Here is a 19,293-nt window from a genome sequence, read left to right on the forward strand (position 1 = left end):
ATCACTTCCACTAAAACCATAATAACAGTACCGAGCATGTACAGGCACAGTAAACAATTTCAACAACCAAAGAAAAAGTGTTTCCAGTTCTGTTAACTCTACATTCCTTATCCACTTTACCATTACCACGCAAGTAGCCGAATTTCTTCTCATCGTGAGTAGATTGAAGGATTTGTTTTTTAACCGTCGGATCTCGTGATTGAGTAGATCATGGGAAGTGTATCTTCAGATGATGGCTTTGATCAGCAGAGCGAGCGGTGCGGGAGTTATAATGTGAGTGCTGATGTGAGTGAGTCGGAGAGTTGTAGTAGCTTTTCGTGCCGTCGGTTCGATGGAGAAGGTTGCTCCAGTTCTATGACCTCATCTCCAAGGTTACCGGCCGTTGGAAGGTTCGGTTTTCAGGTTCCGATGATGTTGCCGGTGATTGGAGGGAAGGATGTGGTAATTTGGGATGATGAGAAGCCTGAGAAACGGGAGACCAATTTGTCTGGTATATTTCCATTTTCTTTGTTTTATTTTGGTATTTTTCCTTTAGGTATGATTGGATTGCTTCAACATTATGGTTAATTATAGGCTTTCGCTAGATGTAGATTTATGTGTAGTAAATTTCTGAGTGAATTGATTTTGCTTGTTTCTATTTGCAGCATTTTTTTCTTCTTTTTTGTATTTCTTGTACTTTTCTTAGTTATATCCTCATCTTTTATTCTCATTTTAAGGAATTTTTGGAAAATTGATCTTTTAACCGAGGAAGATAAATTTACTTGATTTGCGATCATTCATTGTTTTTTTTATTTTAATTTGAATTTTCTATGATTTTCGTAATGTTTCAAATGTTATACAGAAGTTGAGATGATGAAGGAGAGATTTGCTAAGCTTCTTTTAGGAGAAGACATGTCTGGAGGGGGGCAAGGAGTGTGTAGTGCACTTGCCATTTCAAATGCCATCACGAATCTCTCTGGTTGGTGTGGTTTTTGCTTATAATTTCATGTACTACGTTTCTTTCTTTTACGTATCGTATAAATTAAATTTTCATTTAAGCTAATGGTACTCTTGTTTGTAATGGCAGCGTCCATCTTTGGTCAGTTATGGAGGCTAGGGCAATTAGCACCACAAAAGAAGGCAGTGTGGAGGAGAGAAATGGAGTGGCTCTTGTGTGTGAGCAATTCAATTGTTGAACTTGTACCATCAATACAACAATTCCCTGGAGGAGGCACATACGAAGTCATGGTGACAAGGCCACGCTCTGATTTGTATATGAACCTTCCTGCCCTTAAGAAGCTTGATGCAATGTTGATTACCATACTTGATGGATTTTGTGGGACAGAGTTTTGGTATGTGGATCGGGGGATAGTTGCTGATGATGGTGGTGATTGTGAAGCCTCGCCATCATTTGTTTCTGGAGGGAGGCCCTCGATTAGGCAAGAAGAGAAGTGGTGGTTGCCGTGTCCAAAAGTGCCACCAAATGGCTTGTCAGAGGATGCAAGGAAGAAGTTGCAGCAAAGTAGGGATTGCACAAACCAAATACTGAAGGCAGCCATGGCGATTAATAGCAACGTGCTTGCAGAGATGGAGATACCTACTGCTTACTTGGAGAACTTGCCAAAGGTATTTGACTGTGTTTGTTTCTTGAATAGTGACAGTTTTGCAGTCTTTCAGAATAACCACATTAGCTATCTTGCATTGCTTCTCTTCATTGGATAATAATTCTTGAATATTAATGGTTGGTGCTCATCATTGATCTGAGCATCTCTATCATGATTGAAACCTGTTAGTTAAGAAGGCGCTCACATTAGGATTGAGAAGATAAAAATAGCTTTGGAAGGGAATGAATATGCATGATTACGTTTCTCCCATTTTGAATGTCAAAATAACAGGTGCACGAACTCCCTGCGATAGTTATTGTGAAGCAACTGTTTTATAGCATTGTTTTTCTTACGTTTGATTTGAATGTCAACAAATTTCTTTGCCATCAGAATGCAAAGGCTTGTCTAGGAGATATTATCTACCGATACATAACAGCTGATCAATTCTCGCCAGAGTGTCTCCTTGATTGCCTTGATCTATCAACAGAACATCAGACTCTGGAAGTAACTAACAGGATTGAGGCAGCAGTGCATGTTTGGAAACTCAAAGATCAAAGGAAACACGTTAATGACGGCAAAGCTAAGCGCTCATCATGGGGTGGAAAGGTTAAAGGCCTTGTTGCCGATGGTGAAAAGAATAATATGCTGGCCCAAAGAGCTGAAACCCTCTTAAATGGCTTGAGGCATCGTTTTCCCAGTCTTCCGCAGACAGCATTGGATATGAACAAAATTCAATATAATAAGGTATTTTAATTAATTTTTTATGGGGAAAGAAAGTACAAAATGTCTTTATCAGCAAAGAATTATTCTATCATGCGTATGTACAAACCATGTGCCCTTATAGATGAGATTTTGGAAGTTCCTTGGTTAAATAGCGAGGGTAGAACCAACTTTTGTTTCTTCTTTGTTTCTCTGTACAAATTTGTACCATCTTTCATCTTGGGACCACATCTTTTAATGGGGTAATGGAGCCTATAATCAGTGAATTTACAATTGTCCTTAAAGTAAAAAGGGAGTCTCCTCTGCTAGTTGGCATATTATGCAGCATGGGTTTTCACGCGTGCATCCTTCTTCTTGTTTTATACTAAGAAGAACTGAAAATAGCCTCCATTATCATGTTTTAATTGCAGGATGTTGGGCAATCAATTCTTGAAAGCTACTCAAGGGTGATGGAGAGTTTGGCCTTCAACATTATGGCAAGAATAGATGATGTCCTTTATGTTGATGATGCTATCAAATGCTGTGCCGAGGCAGAAACAGTTTCGCTTTTCAACCGGAGTGGTTTGAGTGATCTTCCAATCCAAAAACGAATGTCCCCATGCCCCTTCTCAGTTCAGCACACTCCTTATGCCTCTCCTTTTGCAACGCCAGCCTTCTGTTCTTCGACCCCACTCACCAGAAGCCCCAAAAGGGCACCGTCCTCTTTGAAGAGAAACGTTCTTAAGGAGGAATCTGACTGGAAATTCGAGAAGCCATGTGCGACTGAATTTGAGAGGGTGTGGTCATATACAGGGAACCTCAGTGCGAGAAGAGTTTCTGAAAATGCTCCTGAGAGAGATTGAAACCGAAGATGCATGACCATATGCGAGTTTAAGTTCTACGAATAGCAGAAAACTAAGCTGCATAGTTTCACTGGTTGCAGATCGGTCAATAGAGTTCGCTGGATGTATTCTTGTACAATTGGTGGCTCGGAAAAGTAACTTATTTCAAACTAGCCAATGACAATGAACTTAGCAAACACACCAATGTCAATTGAAAATTAAGCATTGAGAAATTTGAGGATACAAATACAATATGAATACATAAATTATCAAGTTTACTTGAGAGTGAGTTAGAAACAGCAAAATTTGAAACTGCACTTTGAGCTTCGAGTGCCGACTTCTTTTCCTGTTGAAGTTACTCTTGCCGTTGAATAGATAGCTAAACCGGATTCAGGACTATTGCATTCTGTTTCCGGTGTAGCCGAAGTTACTGAATGAGTGGAGTTGGTTAAAACTTCAGTTGAAGAGATCACTGATTCTAGAGAAATAACCCATTGTGGAGGTGGCCAGAACAAGTTACAGTAGGCAGGCCAGTTTTCCAAAAGGCTGGTAGCACCAGTTTCTAAATCGAACACAGATGTAGAATCACGACCGTTGTAGGGACTTCCCAAACAGAAGATGAGGTTTCCTCTACCCCAGCATGGTGCCAAAATTGCTTGATGAATACTCAGAAACAAGATTTGATTCCCCAAACTTTCCATCTCATCCCACTTCTGATCTTCGTTCATCCTGAAAAGTCTAAAACTAATCGAGCTACCGTAAATTGAAGGGCTTTCAGTATAAGGTTTCCAAAGTTTTTCAACGGCCAAAAGTCTAAAACCAAAATCTTCCTGGCGCTGCCAAGGTCAAGCCGGGAGCCTGAGCCAGACCCTACAATGAAACTAACGTTTAAAGATTGGTCGATGACAAAAGTTCTTCCTTCTGTGTCGATGGCATAGAACTTCCTATTAAAGGAAACAATATCCACAATGCCCTTCACATTTTCAAGCACAGTCCATTGCTTTTCTCCGGATCTCAAAAAACCAGGGGACCAGCAGCAACAGGCAACCATTATTGAGCCATCGCTATCGGCACTTGCCTGCGACAAGACTATTTTCTTTCTGTATTCTCGATCTTGGGGTTCTAAAGGATGATGATGATATGCGGATATTCACCAAAGTATTCATGACTCAATTCAAAAACTTGAAAATTGGTTAATTCCATTACCTTGGGGAAATTTCTGGAAGAGATGGCAGCTCAGAACCTGAAAGAGGGTTCAACAGTCGCATTTTGACACCGTTAGTTCCATCTCTGGCTTTGACCATCCAACAAGCAGGGTCTTGCGTTTGGTTTCCCTGAGACTATCTGATAAGGTAAAAGGTGTTTCTGGTAATATGGACATGAGACTCTTGGGTTATTGGAGGGAGATATATGGGGAAAGGGTCAACTTTTGGTGGAACAGAGGAACGCCATGAATTGCAGACGGATCGGAATCTGAGAACATCAAACCGGGCTTCTAAGCGTTTGGCTATTAGAACTACAAGCTCCGGTGGGAGTTAAGACCAATCTGCCATCTGAGTTGAACTCATATCTGTTTTTTTTTTTTTTTAATTGTAAGGGTATAAGGTTTGAAGGGTTTAATGACACTTTAAACACCGAGACTAGACAACAGTATTGTTTTTTATTCTGGCATGTGAGGATGAACTTCATCACTTTGTCTTACTGTAAAGTAATTACAGAATATAAAACTAAAATTCGGAAAGAAAACCCTTAAACACGGAGACTATACAACGAGTCGGGCTGCTCGTAGCTTGTGTCGGAGACATCGCTGATTCCGGAGAAGTTACCTATTGTGGAGGTGGCCAGAACAAATTATGGTGGGCAGGGCATTTCTCTAAAGAAGTGGCACTGTGGCAGCACCACACCGGTCTCTAAATCAAACACACGCATAAGTCCACATGCTGAGACGAACAAAATGCAGAAGCCGGTGCAGAAATCGCTTGTCGATAGCTGAGAAACACGATTCGATCTCTCAAACTTCCCATCTCATCCCACTTGTGATCTTCTTCATTCATCCTAAAAACTCTAAGCCCTCTGTCAACAACAGGATTCAAGAGCCTTTCAACAGCCAACAAATTATCAACGGACTTAACCAACAACTTTCTGCTACGGGAAGAGCCTACAGATTCCAGGAAACTAACGTTTAAGGACTGGTCAATGACTATTGTTCCTCCTTCAAAGTCGATGACTGTTAGACTGTTGATATGCGTATGGTTCTGGTCTATGCATGTGTTGTGCATTCACGTGTATGTGCTTTAAACAGGTGGTTAGTTTGTCAAAAGTTAGCTAAGGCTGTTAAGCAGTTAGAGAGAGTTTGTTGAGCCGTTATTGAGCCATTGTACACTTATAAATTGCTGCTCATGTTGATAATAAGAGACATGCTTTTCCTGTGTAATCACCTATTCTCTCTACTTCTCATTATGGTATCTTTCGCCGGAAATTCTGGAACTCATCTCTAAAGCTTTCGCTGCTCAGTCTTTGTTGGTTGGTCATGGAGTCCTCCAAGAGCTTTGCGCACAAGAAAGTGAATGTTGTTCTAGATGAAATGAACTTTCTACTATGGAAACAGCAGATCTTGCTCACCGTGCGAAGTCACCGGCTTGAACGGTTACTGACCGGAGATCTGAGGCCACCACCAGAGACGATCCTTGGTGATAATGGTGCGATAACTGTCAACGATGCCTTCGAAGAGTTCGTCGCTCAGGATAGCACATTAGCGTCCTGGCTCCTTTCTACTATCAGCCCCCATCTCTTACCGCAGTTTGTTGGAGCAGACTCGGCTGCTACGGTGTGGAGTACAGTACATCAGTTGTTCTCCAGTAGGTCCACAACTGCAGCCATGGGCTTACATTGCAAGCTGCAATCACTGAAGAAAGGGAATGATAGCATGAGAGTCTATCTTACCCGTGTAAAGGAAGTATGTGATGCCCTTGCTTCCTGTGGAAGCGCTGTTTCACATGTTGGCCACATAGCCAGCATCTTGAAAGGATTGCCCAGAGAGTACCAGCCGTTTATGGCGGTTATCACGATGATGAAAGAAACTTTGTCTTTGGAGGATCTTTACACCGTGCTTTTGGATGCTGAAGCTCAACTAGTAGGCTTCGATGAATCGGTGGATTTGCTACCTATGAGTGCTAATGTAGCTCAGCATGAGGCCGACTTTTCTGACAATGGCCGGCGTGACTCCAGATCCTCACGATCGTCTTCAGTAAACCAATCGGCTGGTCGTGGTCGAGGACGGACCCGAATCCAGTGCCAGCTATGTGGCAAACTAGGTCATCTCGTTGATCGTTGTTGGCACCGATTCGATGAAGACTTCATGTGCGTGACTGCTGACTCTCGTGCTCATAAGAATCAGTCTGCTAACAGTCATTACTCAGTTGCTGAATCCCCCAGCTCGGGTTGTGAGTGTTGCAAGGGACGCTCTCAGTCGGCAGCAGGGTCGTCGCAAGCCAATCTGGTCTCCAAATCGGCAGATCTATGGGTAGTCGATTCGGGTGCAACGCACCATGTTACTCCCGATGCCTCCAACATTACAAATTCTACTGAATTTAGAGGCCCAGGTAAACTCACTGTGGGAGATGGAGTTCCCCTTAACATTAGCAGTATTGGTAAATCAGTTTTGGATTCTTCAAGAACCTTAATTTTGAATGATTTGTTGCATGTACCTCGTATAACAAGAAATTTACTTTCGGTCTCCAAGCTTGCTAGGGACAATGCAGTTTACTTTGAGTTTCATGCTGCAAATTGCTTTGTGCGCGATGAATCTACTGGAGAGGTTCTACTACGGGGAGAAGAAAAGGGTGGACTATATACATTTGCCTTTGGTTGTGCATTTAAAGAAGGACCACGTGCTACTGCCCATCTCGTAGTAACAGACGTTTCTCAAGCCCAGTCCGAGCTTTGGCACCGGCGTTTAGGGCATCCTAATCAGTATGCATTAGACAAAATAGCTAAGGAAATCAATGTCAAACTTGATTCTGAAAGTAATAAACGTGTGTGGCTTGTCACATGGGGAAAAGTCACAAGCTTCCCTTTGCACATTCTGTTACTCAGTATAAAGTTCCTTTTGAGTTAGTTTTTTCAGATTTATGGGGTCCTCCACATGTGGCTTCTAATGGTTTTCGATATTATATATCGTTCGTAGACGCATGCACTCGGTTTACATGGGTTTATTTCTTAAAAGACAAAGCTCAAGCTCTATCAGCCTTTCAACTTTTTCACAAGCTTGTTCTAAGTTTGGAGTGTCAATTAAAGCTATTCAAACTGATTGGGGGGGAGAATATCGATCGTTCTCTTCATTGTTAGCCCAAGCTGGTATAGTACATCGCTTGTCCTGTCCCCATACATCAGAACAGAACGGTGTCGTCGAGCGTAAGCATCGTCACATAGTGGAACTCGGATTGGTTCTGCTGGCTCAGGTGTCTTTGCCTATTCAGTATTGGTCATATGCCATGGTAGCTTCTGCCCACCTTATTAACCGATTGCCTACTAAGGTTCTTGATGGAATGTCACCTTTTGAGAAGTTATACAACAAGAAACCTGATTATTCTCAGCTGAAAGTGTTTGGGTGTCAATGTTTCCCTCACTTAAGGCCATTTCAAAATCATAAGTTGGAGTTTCGTTCGCAGGCTTGCACATGTCTTGGCTTCAGCCCTAAGCATAAGGGTTATCAGTGCCTTGCAAGCAATGGACGGGTTTATATATCACGCCATGTCATATTTAATGAGTTAGTGTTTCCATTTGCAGGTAAAGACACTGGAAAGGTGTTTCACAGGACACCAACGTGGCAGACTCCAAAAATTCCAGTTGTTTCTAATATCAAAAGATGGCATCAAGTAGCTGTTCCAGTCGATGCTGAAGATAGTGTGAATGAGGAGGAGGTTGAAACTGCTGCAAATCAAATGCAACAACACACAGTTGAAACTGCTGCAGATCAAATGCAGCAACATACAGTTGTAACTACTGCAGATCAAGTTCAACAACAAGCGCCGCCTAAAGTTGTGGCTGAAATCGTACCTGTCTTAGACACCGTTGAAGAGGTTGTGCCGGTTTTAGAAATTACCACGACTACCAGTTACGATATTAATATGACTGATGCTGATGAACATACTGGCACTGGAATAAATGCGTGTGATAATCTGCCCAGTGAGTCTGGAAACAATGTTGTAGGCTTGCTAAGGCAAAACTGTCACCCCATGGTGACTCGCAGCAAGCGTGGGGTATTCAAACCCAAGTCGTACGCCACCTACTTTGAAGATGAAATTCCCGCCTCAGTTCATGATGCATTACAATCTGATAACTGGAGAGCAGCAGTTCAAGCTGAACTGGATGCTCTTATAAAAAATAATACATGGTCAGTTGTAAAACTTTCAGCAGGGCGAGTTCCAGTGGGCTGCAAGTGGTTATTCAAAATCAAGCGAAACCCTAATGGATCTGTTCATAGGTATAAAGCACGGTTAGTTGCGAAGGGCTTTTCACAAGTGCCTGGTTATGACTTCACTGATACCTTTAGCCCGGTTGTGAAGTTTTCCACCTTCAATATTGTGCTAGCTCTAGCTGTAACAAATGGGTGGGAATTGAGACATATGGACATCAATAATGCGTTTCTTAATGGGGACTTAGAGGAAGATGTTTTCATGAAACAACCACCGGGGTTTGAGCAAATGGCTGAGGATGGAACTCCTCTTGTCTGCAAGCTGCACAAGGCCCTCTATGGTCTTCGCCAAGCGCCCAGGAACTGGCATACCAAACTTAGAGACAACCTTGTTGAAATGGGATTTACTGCATCCCGAGCAGATCCTTCATTGTTCATCAGCAAGGGGCATGGCAGTGACATTTATATATTAGTGTATGTTGATGACATCGTTATTACTGGGCAGTCACCATGCAAAATTCAAGAGGTAGTGCACTTGCTTGGAGAACGGTTCTCTCTCAAAGATTTAGGAATGCTTAGTTACTTCTTGGGAATAGAAGTGTTATGCTAAGTCAAAAAAAAATTATACTTGAACTTCTAGAGAAGGCAGGAATGAAGGGAGCTGCTGGTTGTGGCACGCCGATGATCTTGGCTTCGAAGTTGTCAGCAAACGAGGGAGAGTTATTGACGGATGCTACAGAGTATCGCAGTATAGTAGGCTTGTTGTTGTATGCATGCCATACACGACCTGACCTAGCTTATAGTGTTGGAAAAGTAGCTCAATACATGCAGGCGCCACGTGAAGCGCACATGATTGCAATCAAACGAATATTGAGATACTTGGCTGGTACTGTTAACTATGGGTTGTTGTTTCGACCAGTGGATGACTCCTTGATGATTGCCGCATTTGCTGACGCAGATTGGGGCGCGAATGTTGATGATCGAAGGTCCATATCTGGTTTTGGAGTGTTTGCAGGCAAATGTCTGGTTACCTGGTGTTCTAAAAAGCAAAAAACTGTGTCAAGATCAACCATGGAGGCTGAGTACAAATGCATAGCAGACACTGCAGCAGAAGTGACTTGGATAAATGCTCTACTTGTTGAACTTGGTCTTCCACAGCGACAAGAACCAGTAATATGGTGTGATAACACAGGGGTAGTAGCAATGAGTGCAAACCCTGTTTATCACGCTCAGTCCAAACACATCGACATGGATATCCATTTCGTTCGGGAAAAAGTTGCTGCTGGCCTGCTGAAAGTAAACTACGTTCCAGCCGCACATCAGGTTGCAGACGGGTTCACCAAAAGCTTTGTCTAAGACTGCCTTCGAAGAATTTCGCAAAAACGTGTGTGTGGTGTCTTTAGTCTAGTTGCAGAAAGAGAAGAAGGAAACAGTAGGGGGAATGTTAGACTGTTGATATGCGTATGGTTCTGGTCTATGCATGTGCTGTGCATTCACGTGTATGTGCTTTAAACAGGTGGTTAGTTTGTTAAAAGTTAGCTAAGGCTGTTAAGCAGTTAGAGAGAGTTTGTTGAGCCGTTATTGAGCCATTGTACACTTATAAATTGCTGCTCATGTTGATAATAAGAGACATGTTTTTCCTGTGTAATCACCTATTCTCTCTACTTCTCATTAATGACATAGAATTTTTCCATTGAAGGAAATAATATCACCAAAGTCCTTCACATTTTCCGGGCTTAATCCACTTCTCTTCTCCCAATGTCCGAACAGCCGAGCACTTGAAAAAAAGTTTCATACAGTTATTGATATCTAGATGTTTAAATGAACCGAACTTAAATGAATAAGGTTATATTCATATTAATTTGTTTTTTAATAATTTTTTTATTTATGCTCGTGTTCATTTGTTTATTATTAAAAGTGTACGTGTTTTAGTTCATTTTTATCTTTGTGAATATGTTAGTTTAACATTTATGAACATGTGCGTTCAACATTCATTTGCAAATAAAAGAAAAATGACTACGAACCAAACTATCTCAATAATTAAAGATAGTTGTTATCTATAGAGATCTCATATTCAAGCATGAAAGATTGTTTCATTGTTAAATGGTTAAATCTTTAGAGCACATACCACTTATAATCACCTTATAATAAAAAATGATAAAATTACACTATTAGTCCTTAAACTCATTAGACTTTAGAGTTTAAAGTCCAAAGTTCACTTGTATTTAATTTAGTCAAAAAATAAATCAACAAACGAGTTTGTTTATGAACATAACGACTCGTAAATATTTTTATTTTTATTTATTCGTCTATTAAATAAACATAAAAATTTTATTTATCTCATTTATTTAATATAATAAATAAATATAAACAGAGAGTATACTAACAATTTAAAAACTATATATCAAACATTATGTTCATTTATATTTTTATTGTCGGCGGTAATTGACCGCAACAAGACTATTTTCTTTCTGTAGCCTCGGTATATATGCACAGAAGGATGATCAACAAGTGCTTTAATATTCACCGATAAATTCATGACCCAATTTTTTAAGGTAATATACGAGTAAAAACTCAGAAGATTTGTTCTGTCAATGAACTCCTATGTTCAGGGGGATTAAAATCATCAAACAAGACAGGCCAGACCCTCAGCAACTGGCCTTTTGGGTTAGACCCATCAAGTTAGAAAGTTCTTCGCTTTGAATTGAAAACTACTATTCTTAATTCTCGGTCAAGATTGAATATCGAAGATCCAGAAGAGAACCTCCCTTGAACCCTGGGACACATGGAGAAGAAGCAGGAGCAACAAAGCGGCCTTAAAAGTAAAAGAAATGAAAGAAAAGCTGCTTCTGTGAAGATAATTGGGAGCAGCTCAATCAATGGGGACGATGCTTCGAGCTTAGTTGGGAGCATAGTCGAAAAGGGTATTGTTTCAAATGATAATATTAGTAAACCCATTCAACCGCCTCGCCTCTCAGTGCTTCCTTTCCCTGTTGCACGCCACCGCTCTCATGGACCTGTAAGCCACCGCCAAATTCGCTCTTTTCTTCTTCTTCTTCTTCTTCTTCTGCAATGAATTTGTTCTCTTTCTTATTTTATTTGTTGATTTTCTATTCTTTTAAGTTGCTTGAATTCCAAAACTTGGAACATTTGTAGGATATGTGAACACCTTTATGTTATGCATTTTGTATAGATTTTTTAGGATGCGTAGATCACCATTATATATAACTCGAAAGTGGAGCTCTGTAACTAATAGTTTGGGAAGTAAAGTTGTTTTGGCAATTCATTGTTATTGATTACTTCAATTTACCCTGTAAAGTTGTTGCTTGAAGGAGAAAGGCAAACCATAAGTTTAAAGCCTAAAAAACATGGGTTTGGAATGGTGCAATCAACTGATACTAGCACAAAACATGATCCTTTTTGGTTGTCTTCCTTCCTCTTATAATTGTTGATTGAAGTAATTTACTGGGTTTATTTGTTTGAAGCAGAAGTTGCTTAAACTGATATTTGGATTTGTTTTAACAGCATTGGGCTCCAAGAAGCAATAATAGAGATATTATTGAAGAGGATGATGAAGATGAAAGTGAATCTGCTAACTTTGATCCCATATCAGTTTTCGCTAAACCAGTGCAGAGGAAAGAGAAAAAGAATTTGGATCTCAGTTGTTGGAAAGAGGCAATGCGGAGTGATGATTTTTCCATAAGAAAGGGAAGGGAAGCAAACAAGTCAGACTTCAGGAAAACTGAAAGACAAAAGATGGATGGAGAAGCCTTGGGTGCACATGCAGATATAGCATCCATGGATGTAGATATAGAATCACATTTAATTGCCCATAGGCCTTCAGCTAAAACAGACAAAGCCATGAGGAGTGAATTGAGTGCTAGTTCAGTCACTGAAATGGACTTAGATGACTTACTTCAATCACACCAGCAAGAGTATGTTAAAGATGCTAATTCTGAAAACATAAGTAGTGAATCTGGATCAATGGCTATTAATGATCATGTCATGGCAGAAAGAATGTTCCATAATGATAGTGCCCAAGCACAATTCAGGAGAATGGAGAAGGTAGATACCACGGTGCTGAAACAATTCCACAACTTAGGAAATGAACATGGGTCCATGTCACTTGAGAGAGAAATTGATGCTGAGAATCAAGCCCGATTAGAAAACATGTCACCTGAAGAAATTAAACAAGCACAGGATGAGCTTATGCAGAAGATGGATCCTGCTTTACTGAACCTACTGAAAAAACGAGGGCAACAGAAATTAAAGAAGCAAAAAGACTCAACCTCAAATCTGGTTGCCGATGGTGAACAGAGAATTAGACATGAAAATCAGTCAAACAATGATATAAATGCTCAAAATATAGAGAGCAATAATCCCACAGTCACAACAAACTCAAACATTACACAGAGCGGCCTTGACAGTGATATGGAGCAAGATGTAAACCCTGTGAGTGGCAGCTTGTGGAATGCTTGGAGCCAGAGAGTTGAGGCTGTTAGGGAATTAAGATTTTCCTTGGATGGGACTGTTGTTAAAAATGATTTTGGCCACATACCAGAGATAAGTAAGGCGAAATCATAGTCTCTTTCATGCCCATTTACTTAGTTGCTTTTATACATACCTGCACGCATTCTCGCTTAATATTATGAATCTATGGGTAAGCAGTAGACTTTAGATCTCGTCACTTTCTTCACAAGCTCTCTAAAAGTTGATTTGTCAAAATTTATTTGTTCACCAGAAATCTGTATTCTTCGTTTGCCTAGATAATAGATTTGTTGAAGGATGCTAACCATACAAGGAACAGAAGATGACTGAAATTAATGTCTTTTTTTCCCTTCGTTTTTGTATTATAGGTGGTGAAAATGTTGCAGAACGTGACTTCTTGCGGACAGAGGGGGATCCTGGCGCAGCAGGTTATACAATTAAAGAAGCGGTAGCACTCTCAAGAAGCACGGTAGGTTTTTATTTTATTTATTAGTTTATTGGATAACATTTATATCTTCAAGGCCAATATAATTATGTGTTGATGAATTGCAGTTAGATTGTGTATTTAAATATTGTTACAGTATATCTTTGATATAAGTGTTTTGATCTCCTGTTATTTGCTGATATTGTTGAATTTAGATTCCAGGACAACGGGCCCTTGCACTACATCTCCTTGCATCTGTGCTTGATAAGGCATTACATAATATTTCTCTCAGTCCTGTTGGCTCTACTCTGACCGATAATATCATTGTTGATGATGCTGTTGATTGGGAAGCCGTTTGGGCTTTTGCAATGGGCCCAGAACCTGAGCTAATCTTATCGTTAAGGTTAAATGAACTTTTTTCCAAAACTCCAATAATGTCAAGTCACACTGTTCTTTTTCTTGTTAAAATTTTAGATTTTGATTCATAAAATGTGTTTGTATACTGTATTCTTTACTCTTAATTGAATATTTTTTATATATGTAGGATGTCTCTTGATGATAATCACAATTCCGTTGTTTTAGCAAGTGCCAAAGTTATTCAGTGCATATTGAGCTGTGATATAATTCAGAATTACTATGATCTTTTGAAGGTAGATTTTTAATTTTGTATGTCTTGCTACTCTTGTATGTCTATATGTAATGCGGAGTTTAACGAATGTTATGTATTGCAGAAAACAACAATTGACATGAAGGATACTTATACTGCTCCTATATTTCGAAGTAAACCAGAGATTGATGTTGGTTTTCTTCATGGTGGATTTTGGAAATATAGTGCAAAACCTTCAAATATTCTTCTTCATGGTGATGATATTGTGGAAGATGAAACCGGAGGGAAGTATACAATTCAGGATGATATTGTTGTTGCTGGACAAGATTTTGCTGCCGGTTTGGTTAGGATGGGAATCCTTCCAAGGATTCGATATCTTTTGGAGGTGACATTTTTTTGTTTGATAAATCCATTTCAATATCTGATTTGTTAAGTCCTTGATATACCTGCCATCAGGTTTCTGCTTAAATTTATTCAAATTTAGTATTCATCTAGGCTCGCATCTTCTTTTTCTCTACTGCTGATTTTCATGTTACATTTTTTTCTTTTTTTAGTACTTGCATGAGACTCTGGAAACTATTTAAGTTGTACAATGATCTCTATATTAATTTGATAGGTCTATATTTTAGTTGCTCTGAATCCTAACAGGATAGCAGCCATTGTGTGTCTACCGGAAGCTCAATTCTTAGGTTGTGTAATGTTTCTGCTAAGTATTTTGTTGTTCATTGTTCCAGATAGAACCAACAGCAACAGCACCTTTGGAAGAATCCATGGTTTCAGTACTAGTTGCAATAGCAAGGCATTCCCCAATGGGTGCGAACGCAATAATGAAGTGCCAAAGACTAGTTCAAACTGTTGTTCATCGATTCACTGCAAATAGCAGTATGGAGGTTTATCCGTCTAAGATCAAATCTGTTTGCCTTTTGAAGGTAAGATTCTATTCAAATGTTTTTGGAATATCAGACGACCATGAGGCTGTCTGACCCTTTTTTGTGTTAGAAAAAATAATGAAAATTGTGCTGTGTTCTATTTATTTATTGAATGGTTTATTTTCCTACCATTTAGAATAATGAATTTATATTGCTGTAATTTTTTGTTAAAAAGGTGCTAGCACAATCTGACCGGAAGAACTGTGCAGAGTTCATAGAAAATGGGATTTTCCAGGCTATGACATGTCAATTGTACTCTCTGGAACAATGGTTGAAATTGGGAAGAGAAAATTGTAAACTTTCATCTGCTTTAATGGTTGAACAACTACGTTTTTGGAAGGTCTGCATTCAGTATGGATATTGTGCATCATACTTCTCCAACATTTTTCCAGCCTTGTCCTTGTGGTTGAATCCCCCTATAATTGAAAAACTGGTTGAGAACAATGTTTTAAGTGAATTTGCTTCCATCTCTGAGGAGGCATACCTTGTTCTAGAATCCTTGGCCAGAACACTTCCAAATTTTTATTCACACAAGATTCTAAGTGATACCATACCTGAGGGAGCCGATGACAATGTGGAAACCTGGTCTTGGATCCATGTTGGGCCAATGGTTGATTTAGCTGTTAAATGGATATCATTTAAGTCTGTATTGATTGATTCTCAGGATGGAATAATGGGGAACTCTGTTCTCCACGATAAATCTTCCTCTCCCTTATTATGGGTGTACTCAGCTGTCATGCACATGCTTTCCAGAGTGCTTGAAAAAGTGATCCCTGAAGATGCCATGGACCTCCAAGAAGGCGGTGGTCACGTGCCATGGTTGCCAGATTTTGTTCCTAAGGTTGGACTTGAAATTATTAGAAATGGTTTTTTGAGCTTTACACATGTGAACGGTGCAGAATATGGAAATAAACTGGCTGCAGGTAGTTCTTTTATTGAGCAACTCTGTTATTTAAGGAAGCAAAGTGAATCCGAAACATTATTTGCTTCTCTATCTTGCCTTCATGGCTTCTTCCAGGTTTGTATATACATTGACAATTTGATCCAGTTAACAAAGACTATGGTCTGTAATCCTTCTCAAGAATACTGTTTATCACATGAAGAGAACATACTTGCAAAGGGGATACTGGTGGAATCTTTGTTTGAATTGAGATGTGTGTTTGACATTTTCTCGAAGTTAGTAGCATCAGAGTGGCACTTTGTGCAGTCAATCGAGATTTTTGGTAGAGGCGGCCCTGCTCCTGGTTTGGGGATTGGATGGGGTGCCTCTGGTGGAGGATTTTGGTCGAAAATTGTTTTATTGGCACAAACAGATGCATGGCTGCTCAGTCAGTTGCTTGAAATCTTCCAGATTACTTTTACAGAAGTTTTATCCTTAAATGAAGAGAGGACCTTTACCAGGGAGATAATCCTTTCTGCTTTAGGATTATGTTTAATTGCTGGACCAAGAGAAAAGGTCATTGTGGAGAAAGCGTTGGACGTTATGCTTCAAGTACCGGTGCTAAAGTACCTTAATCTTTGCATTCAGCGTTTTATCCAGGATAAGGGGAGTATAAAATCATATGGGTGGGAATATAAAGAAGAGGACTATATTCTCTTCAGAGAGATATTAGCTTCTCACTTCAGAAATAGATGGTTGTCTAATAAGAAAAACTTGAAAGCCTCGAGTGTTGATAAAACATCAAGGGGCAATGTTCCTCTGGAAACCATACCAGAGGACCTGGACACATCAAAGATGAGTCAAGATCATAACTGCACTTCAGTGATGGCGGAATGGGCCCACCAAAGACTACCGCTTCCCATGCACTGGTTTCTTAGTCCAATATCAACTTTATGTGCTAGCAAACATGCTGGGCTAGGAAAGGCCTCTGATATACAAAATATTATGCAGGACCCTGGTCATATACTTGAAGTTTCTAGAGCTGGAATGTTTTTCCTTCTTGGTTTGGAAGCCTTGTCCGCTTTCTTGCCTGCAGATGTTGTATCACCCATCCAGAGTGTTCCGGTAATCTGGAAACTGCATTCATTATCCATCATATTACTCGTTGGAATGGCCATGCTTGAAGATGAGAAGACTAGGGACGTTTATGAGTCTTTGCAAGAGCTGTATGGACAACATCTTGATGAGAAAAGGTCTCAGGGAAGACTTGAAACTACTTCAAATATGTCTACCAGTTTAACACCAGAGACAGGAGAAAAACATAGTGTGGAGTTTCTGAGGTTTCAATCAGAGATTCATGAAACTTACTCAACATTTATTGATACTCTTGTTGAACAGTATGCTGCTGTATCTTTTGGTGATTTGACCTATGGTCGGCAAGTTGCAGTATATTTACACCGTTGTGTCGAAGCTCCTGTGCGACTTGCTGCCTGGAATGCATTATCTAATTCTCGTGTTCTTGAACTTCTTCCACCATTGCAGAAATGCCTGGGAGAGGCTGAAGGATACCTTGAACCTGTTTGAGGTACTCCCTGCTATTTTTATTTTTCTGTTCTATTAGAGTGCATAGCAATTTGCGGTGTAGAGTAATTGAATGTGCTTCACAAATTTTGTCATAATGAACCCCTAATTCGCCCTCAATGTGTTAGAAGAGAACACTGTAAAATATTAGCTTGCTTCAATATCATAAGGTGGAGAGAGAGAAATAATGAACTGTCATAAAGTAGATACTCTGACTCCTGTAGAGAAAATACATATACACACATGTATGAACATATGTAAATGTATATCTTCTCTGCAACTTCTTAAATAAATAAATAGAATAGAGTTGTATACTCCTTGTTTCTATCTGATTTAGCATCTTAACAGAGGAGGTTTTGCAAGTTACATATTATTAGAATGTCTGAAATTTTGTTTGCTTACAGGAGAATGAAGCAATTTTGGAGGCTTATTTGAAGTCATGGGTGTCTGGTGCCCTTGACAAAGCTACAACTCGAGGATCAGTTGCATTCACATTAGTTCTGCATCACCTTTCATCTTTTGTTTTTATCTCTAACAAAAGTGACAAGTCGTTGCTACGGAATAAGCTTGTGAAGTCCCTACTGCGAGACTATGCCAGGAAGAAGAACCACGAGGTATGCGGCATTTCTGAAAAGCTCTCAAAACTTTTCATGGGTTCAACAAGTCATGAAAATCGTGTATATGTTCAATGACAAGCTTTATGGTGGCATTTATGCTATAACTCACTAAACTGGATCTAAAATCATAGTAAAAATAGTATTGTAAATACATCCACAATCAGTCTGTATATCGTAGAGTAGACTAAATTTTCCAGATTATTAACTCGGAGTATTATTTTAATGATCAAGAAAGAATATTCGCATTGTTTCATTATCGAATCTGTGTATTGTATTAAATCATCGTGTTCATCTCTTGGAATATGATTACAGAGAATGATGCTGCGGTTCATCGGATATACAAAGCCATCGAAAGTTCCGGTGCAGAGGAGCGATGTAGAGGAAAGGTTGGAAAGGCTGAGGGAAGCTTGCGAGGGAAATCCCTCGCTTCTGACAGAAGTTGAGAAAGTCAAGTCTTGTATGAAAGAATAGTTGTAACAACATTTTTCCTCCTGCAAACCTAAAACATATGTATATAAGAAGAAAAACACTAATGTCATGTTTGGTGGTTGGGAGTGTTACTTTTATTTTATGTTTTAGTGCATGTTAATTTTTAGGAATGAATATATATTATTTAATTTAAAGAGTTATTATTATTTTTTACTTGTTTTTCAAATTTCAAGAATAAATTTATACTAATTCCTCTTTATATTATATATAAATTGTTTTTATGATATGATCACCAAGGTATGACATAAATTCTTTTAGACTCATCCCTTTTGGAGCTTTAGGAGATGCAGCTTGGATCATTTACAATGATTGCCAAATTATTGTGCACTATACTTTTGATATTTGTGGTTAGGTTTATTCGTTTAATTTCGTTTAACCGATCATTTGTTCATTCGTAGTAAGATTAAGAAATGCAGGGAAAACAATCCATTGCTTTCTTAGAACACTAAGGTGGTGTTTGTTTTCACTGTGCAAGCTCTTCAAATCATTTATGTATGCGTCGCGCAGACCACGCGCAGACATTAGGCTTCGCAGACTGTTTGTTTTTTAGAAGACAGAAGCTCTTCAAACGTCTGCGCGAGCTCTTCTTGGTGCAAACTTGGTTTTATGTCTTCAAAAGTCTTCAAACCTCTTCAAGAACAATTATAAAATATAATTATTTATTAAAATAATTTTAAATAATTTAATAAAGTTATTTATTTTAAAATAATTTATTCTAAAATAATTTATTATAAAATA

At 39.3% G+C, this 19,293-nt stretch overlaps 2 protein-coding genes across 3 annotated transcripts; both read left to right on the top strand.

The window, feature by feature from the left end:
• The first annotated feature begins 152 nt into the window (after window positions 1–152).
• Window positions 153–3,200, top strand: LOC120203227 (rop guanine nucleotide exchange factor 1-like). The gene is made up of 5 exons (XM_039203558.1): window positions 153–490; window positions 842–958; window positions 1,067–1,605; window positions 1,974–2,327; window positions 2,714–3,200. The coding sequence occupies exons 1-5, from the start codon at window positions 211–213 to the stop codon at window positions 3,143–3,145; spliced, it is 1,722 nt and encodes a 573-aa protein (XP_039059489.1). The 5' UTR covers window positions 153–210; the 3' UTR covers window positions 3,146–3,200.
• A 7,958-nt stretch (window positions 3,201–11,158) lies between these two features.
• Window positions 11,159–18,642, top strand: LOC120203231 (transcriptional elongation regulator MINIYO-like). 2 transcript variants are annotated; one of them, XM_039203562.1, is made up of 10 exons: window positions 11,159–11,559; window positions 12,066–13,107; window positions 13,397–13,497; window positions 13,668–13,855; window positions 13,997–14,102; window positions 14,184–14,444; window positions 14,794–14,988; window positions 15,164–17,446; window positions 17,854–18,063; window positions 18,379–18,642. In XM_039203562.1, the coding sequence occupies exons 1-10, from the start codon at window positions 11,326–11,328 to the stop codon at window positions 18,535–18,537; spliced, it is 4,779 nt and encodes a 1,592-aa protein (XP_039059493.1). In that variant the 5' UTR covers window positions 11,159–11,325; the 3' UTR covers window positions 18,538–18,642. The 2 variants fall into 2 exon arrangements, with proteins under 2 accessions (XP_039059493.1, XP_039059492.1); XM_039203561.1 differs by lacking the exon at window positions 18,379–18,642 and having other exon boundaries at window positions 11,161–11,559; window positions 15,164–17,453; window positions 17,854–17,934.
• The last annotated feature ends 651 nt before the right edge of the window (window positions 18,643–19,293 follow it).

Source organism: Hibiscus syriacus, unplaced genomic scaffold (assembly GCF_006381635.1).
Source record: "Hibiscus syriacus cultivar Baekdansim isolate YM2019G1 unplaced genomic scaffold, ASM638163v2 tig00009308_pilon, whole genome shotgun sequence".
Taxonomy (NCBI): domain Eukaryota; kingdom Viridiplantae; phylum Streptophyta; class Magnoliopsida; order Malvales; family Malvaceae; genus Hibiscus; species Hibiscus syriacus.

Bases quoted from the DNA above. Each gene is read 5' to 3' on its own strand.
- LOC120203231 (XM_039203562.1), top strand. From the start codon at position 11,326: ATGGAGAAGAAGCAGGAGCAACAAAGCGGCCTTAAAAGTAAAAGAAAT. The intron at 14,989-15,163 runs GTAAGATTCTAT...TTTGTTAAAAAG, and splicing joins AATCTGTTTGCCTTTTGAAG to GTGCTAGCACAATCTGACCG. The intron at 18,064-18,378 runs GTATGCGGCATT...ATATGATTACAG, and splicing joins CCAGGAAGAAGAACCACGAG to AGAATGATGCTGCGGTTCAT.
- LOC120203227 (XM_039203558.1), top strand. From the start codon at position 211: ATGGGAAGTGTATCTTCAGATGATGGCTTTGATCAGCAGAGCGAGCGG. The intron at 959-1,066 runs GTTGGTGTGGTT...TTGTAATGGCAG, and splicing joins TGCCATCACGAATCTCTCTG to CGTCCATCTTTGGTCAGTTA. The intron at 2,328-2,713 runs GTATTTTAATTA...TTTTAATTGCAG, and splicing joins ACAAAATTCAATATAATAAG to GATGTTGGGCAATCAATTCT.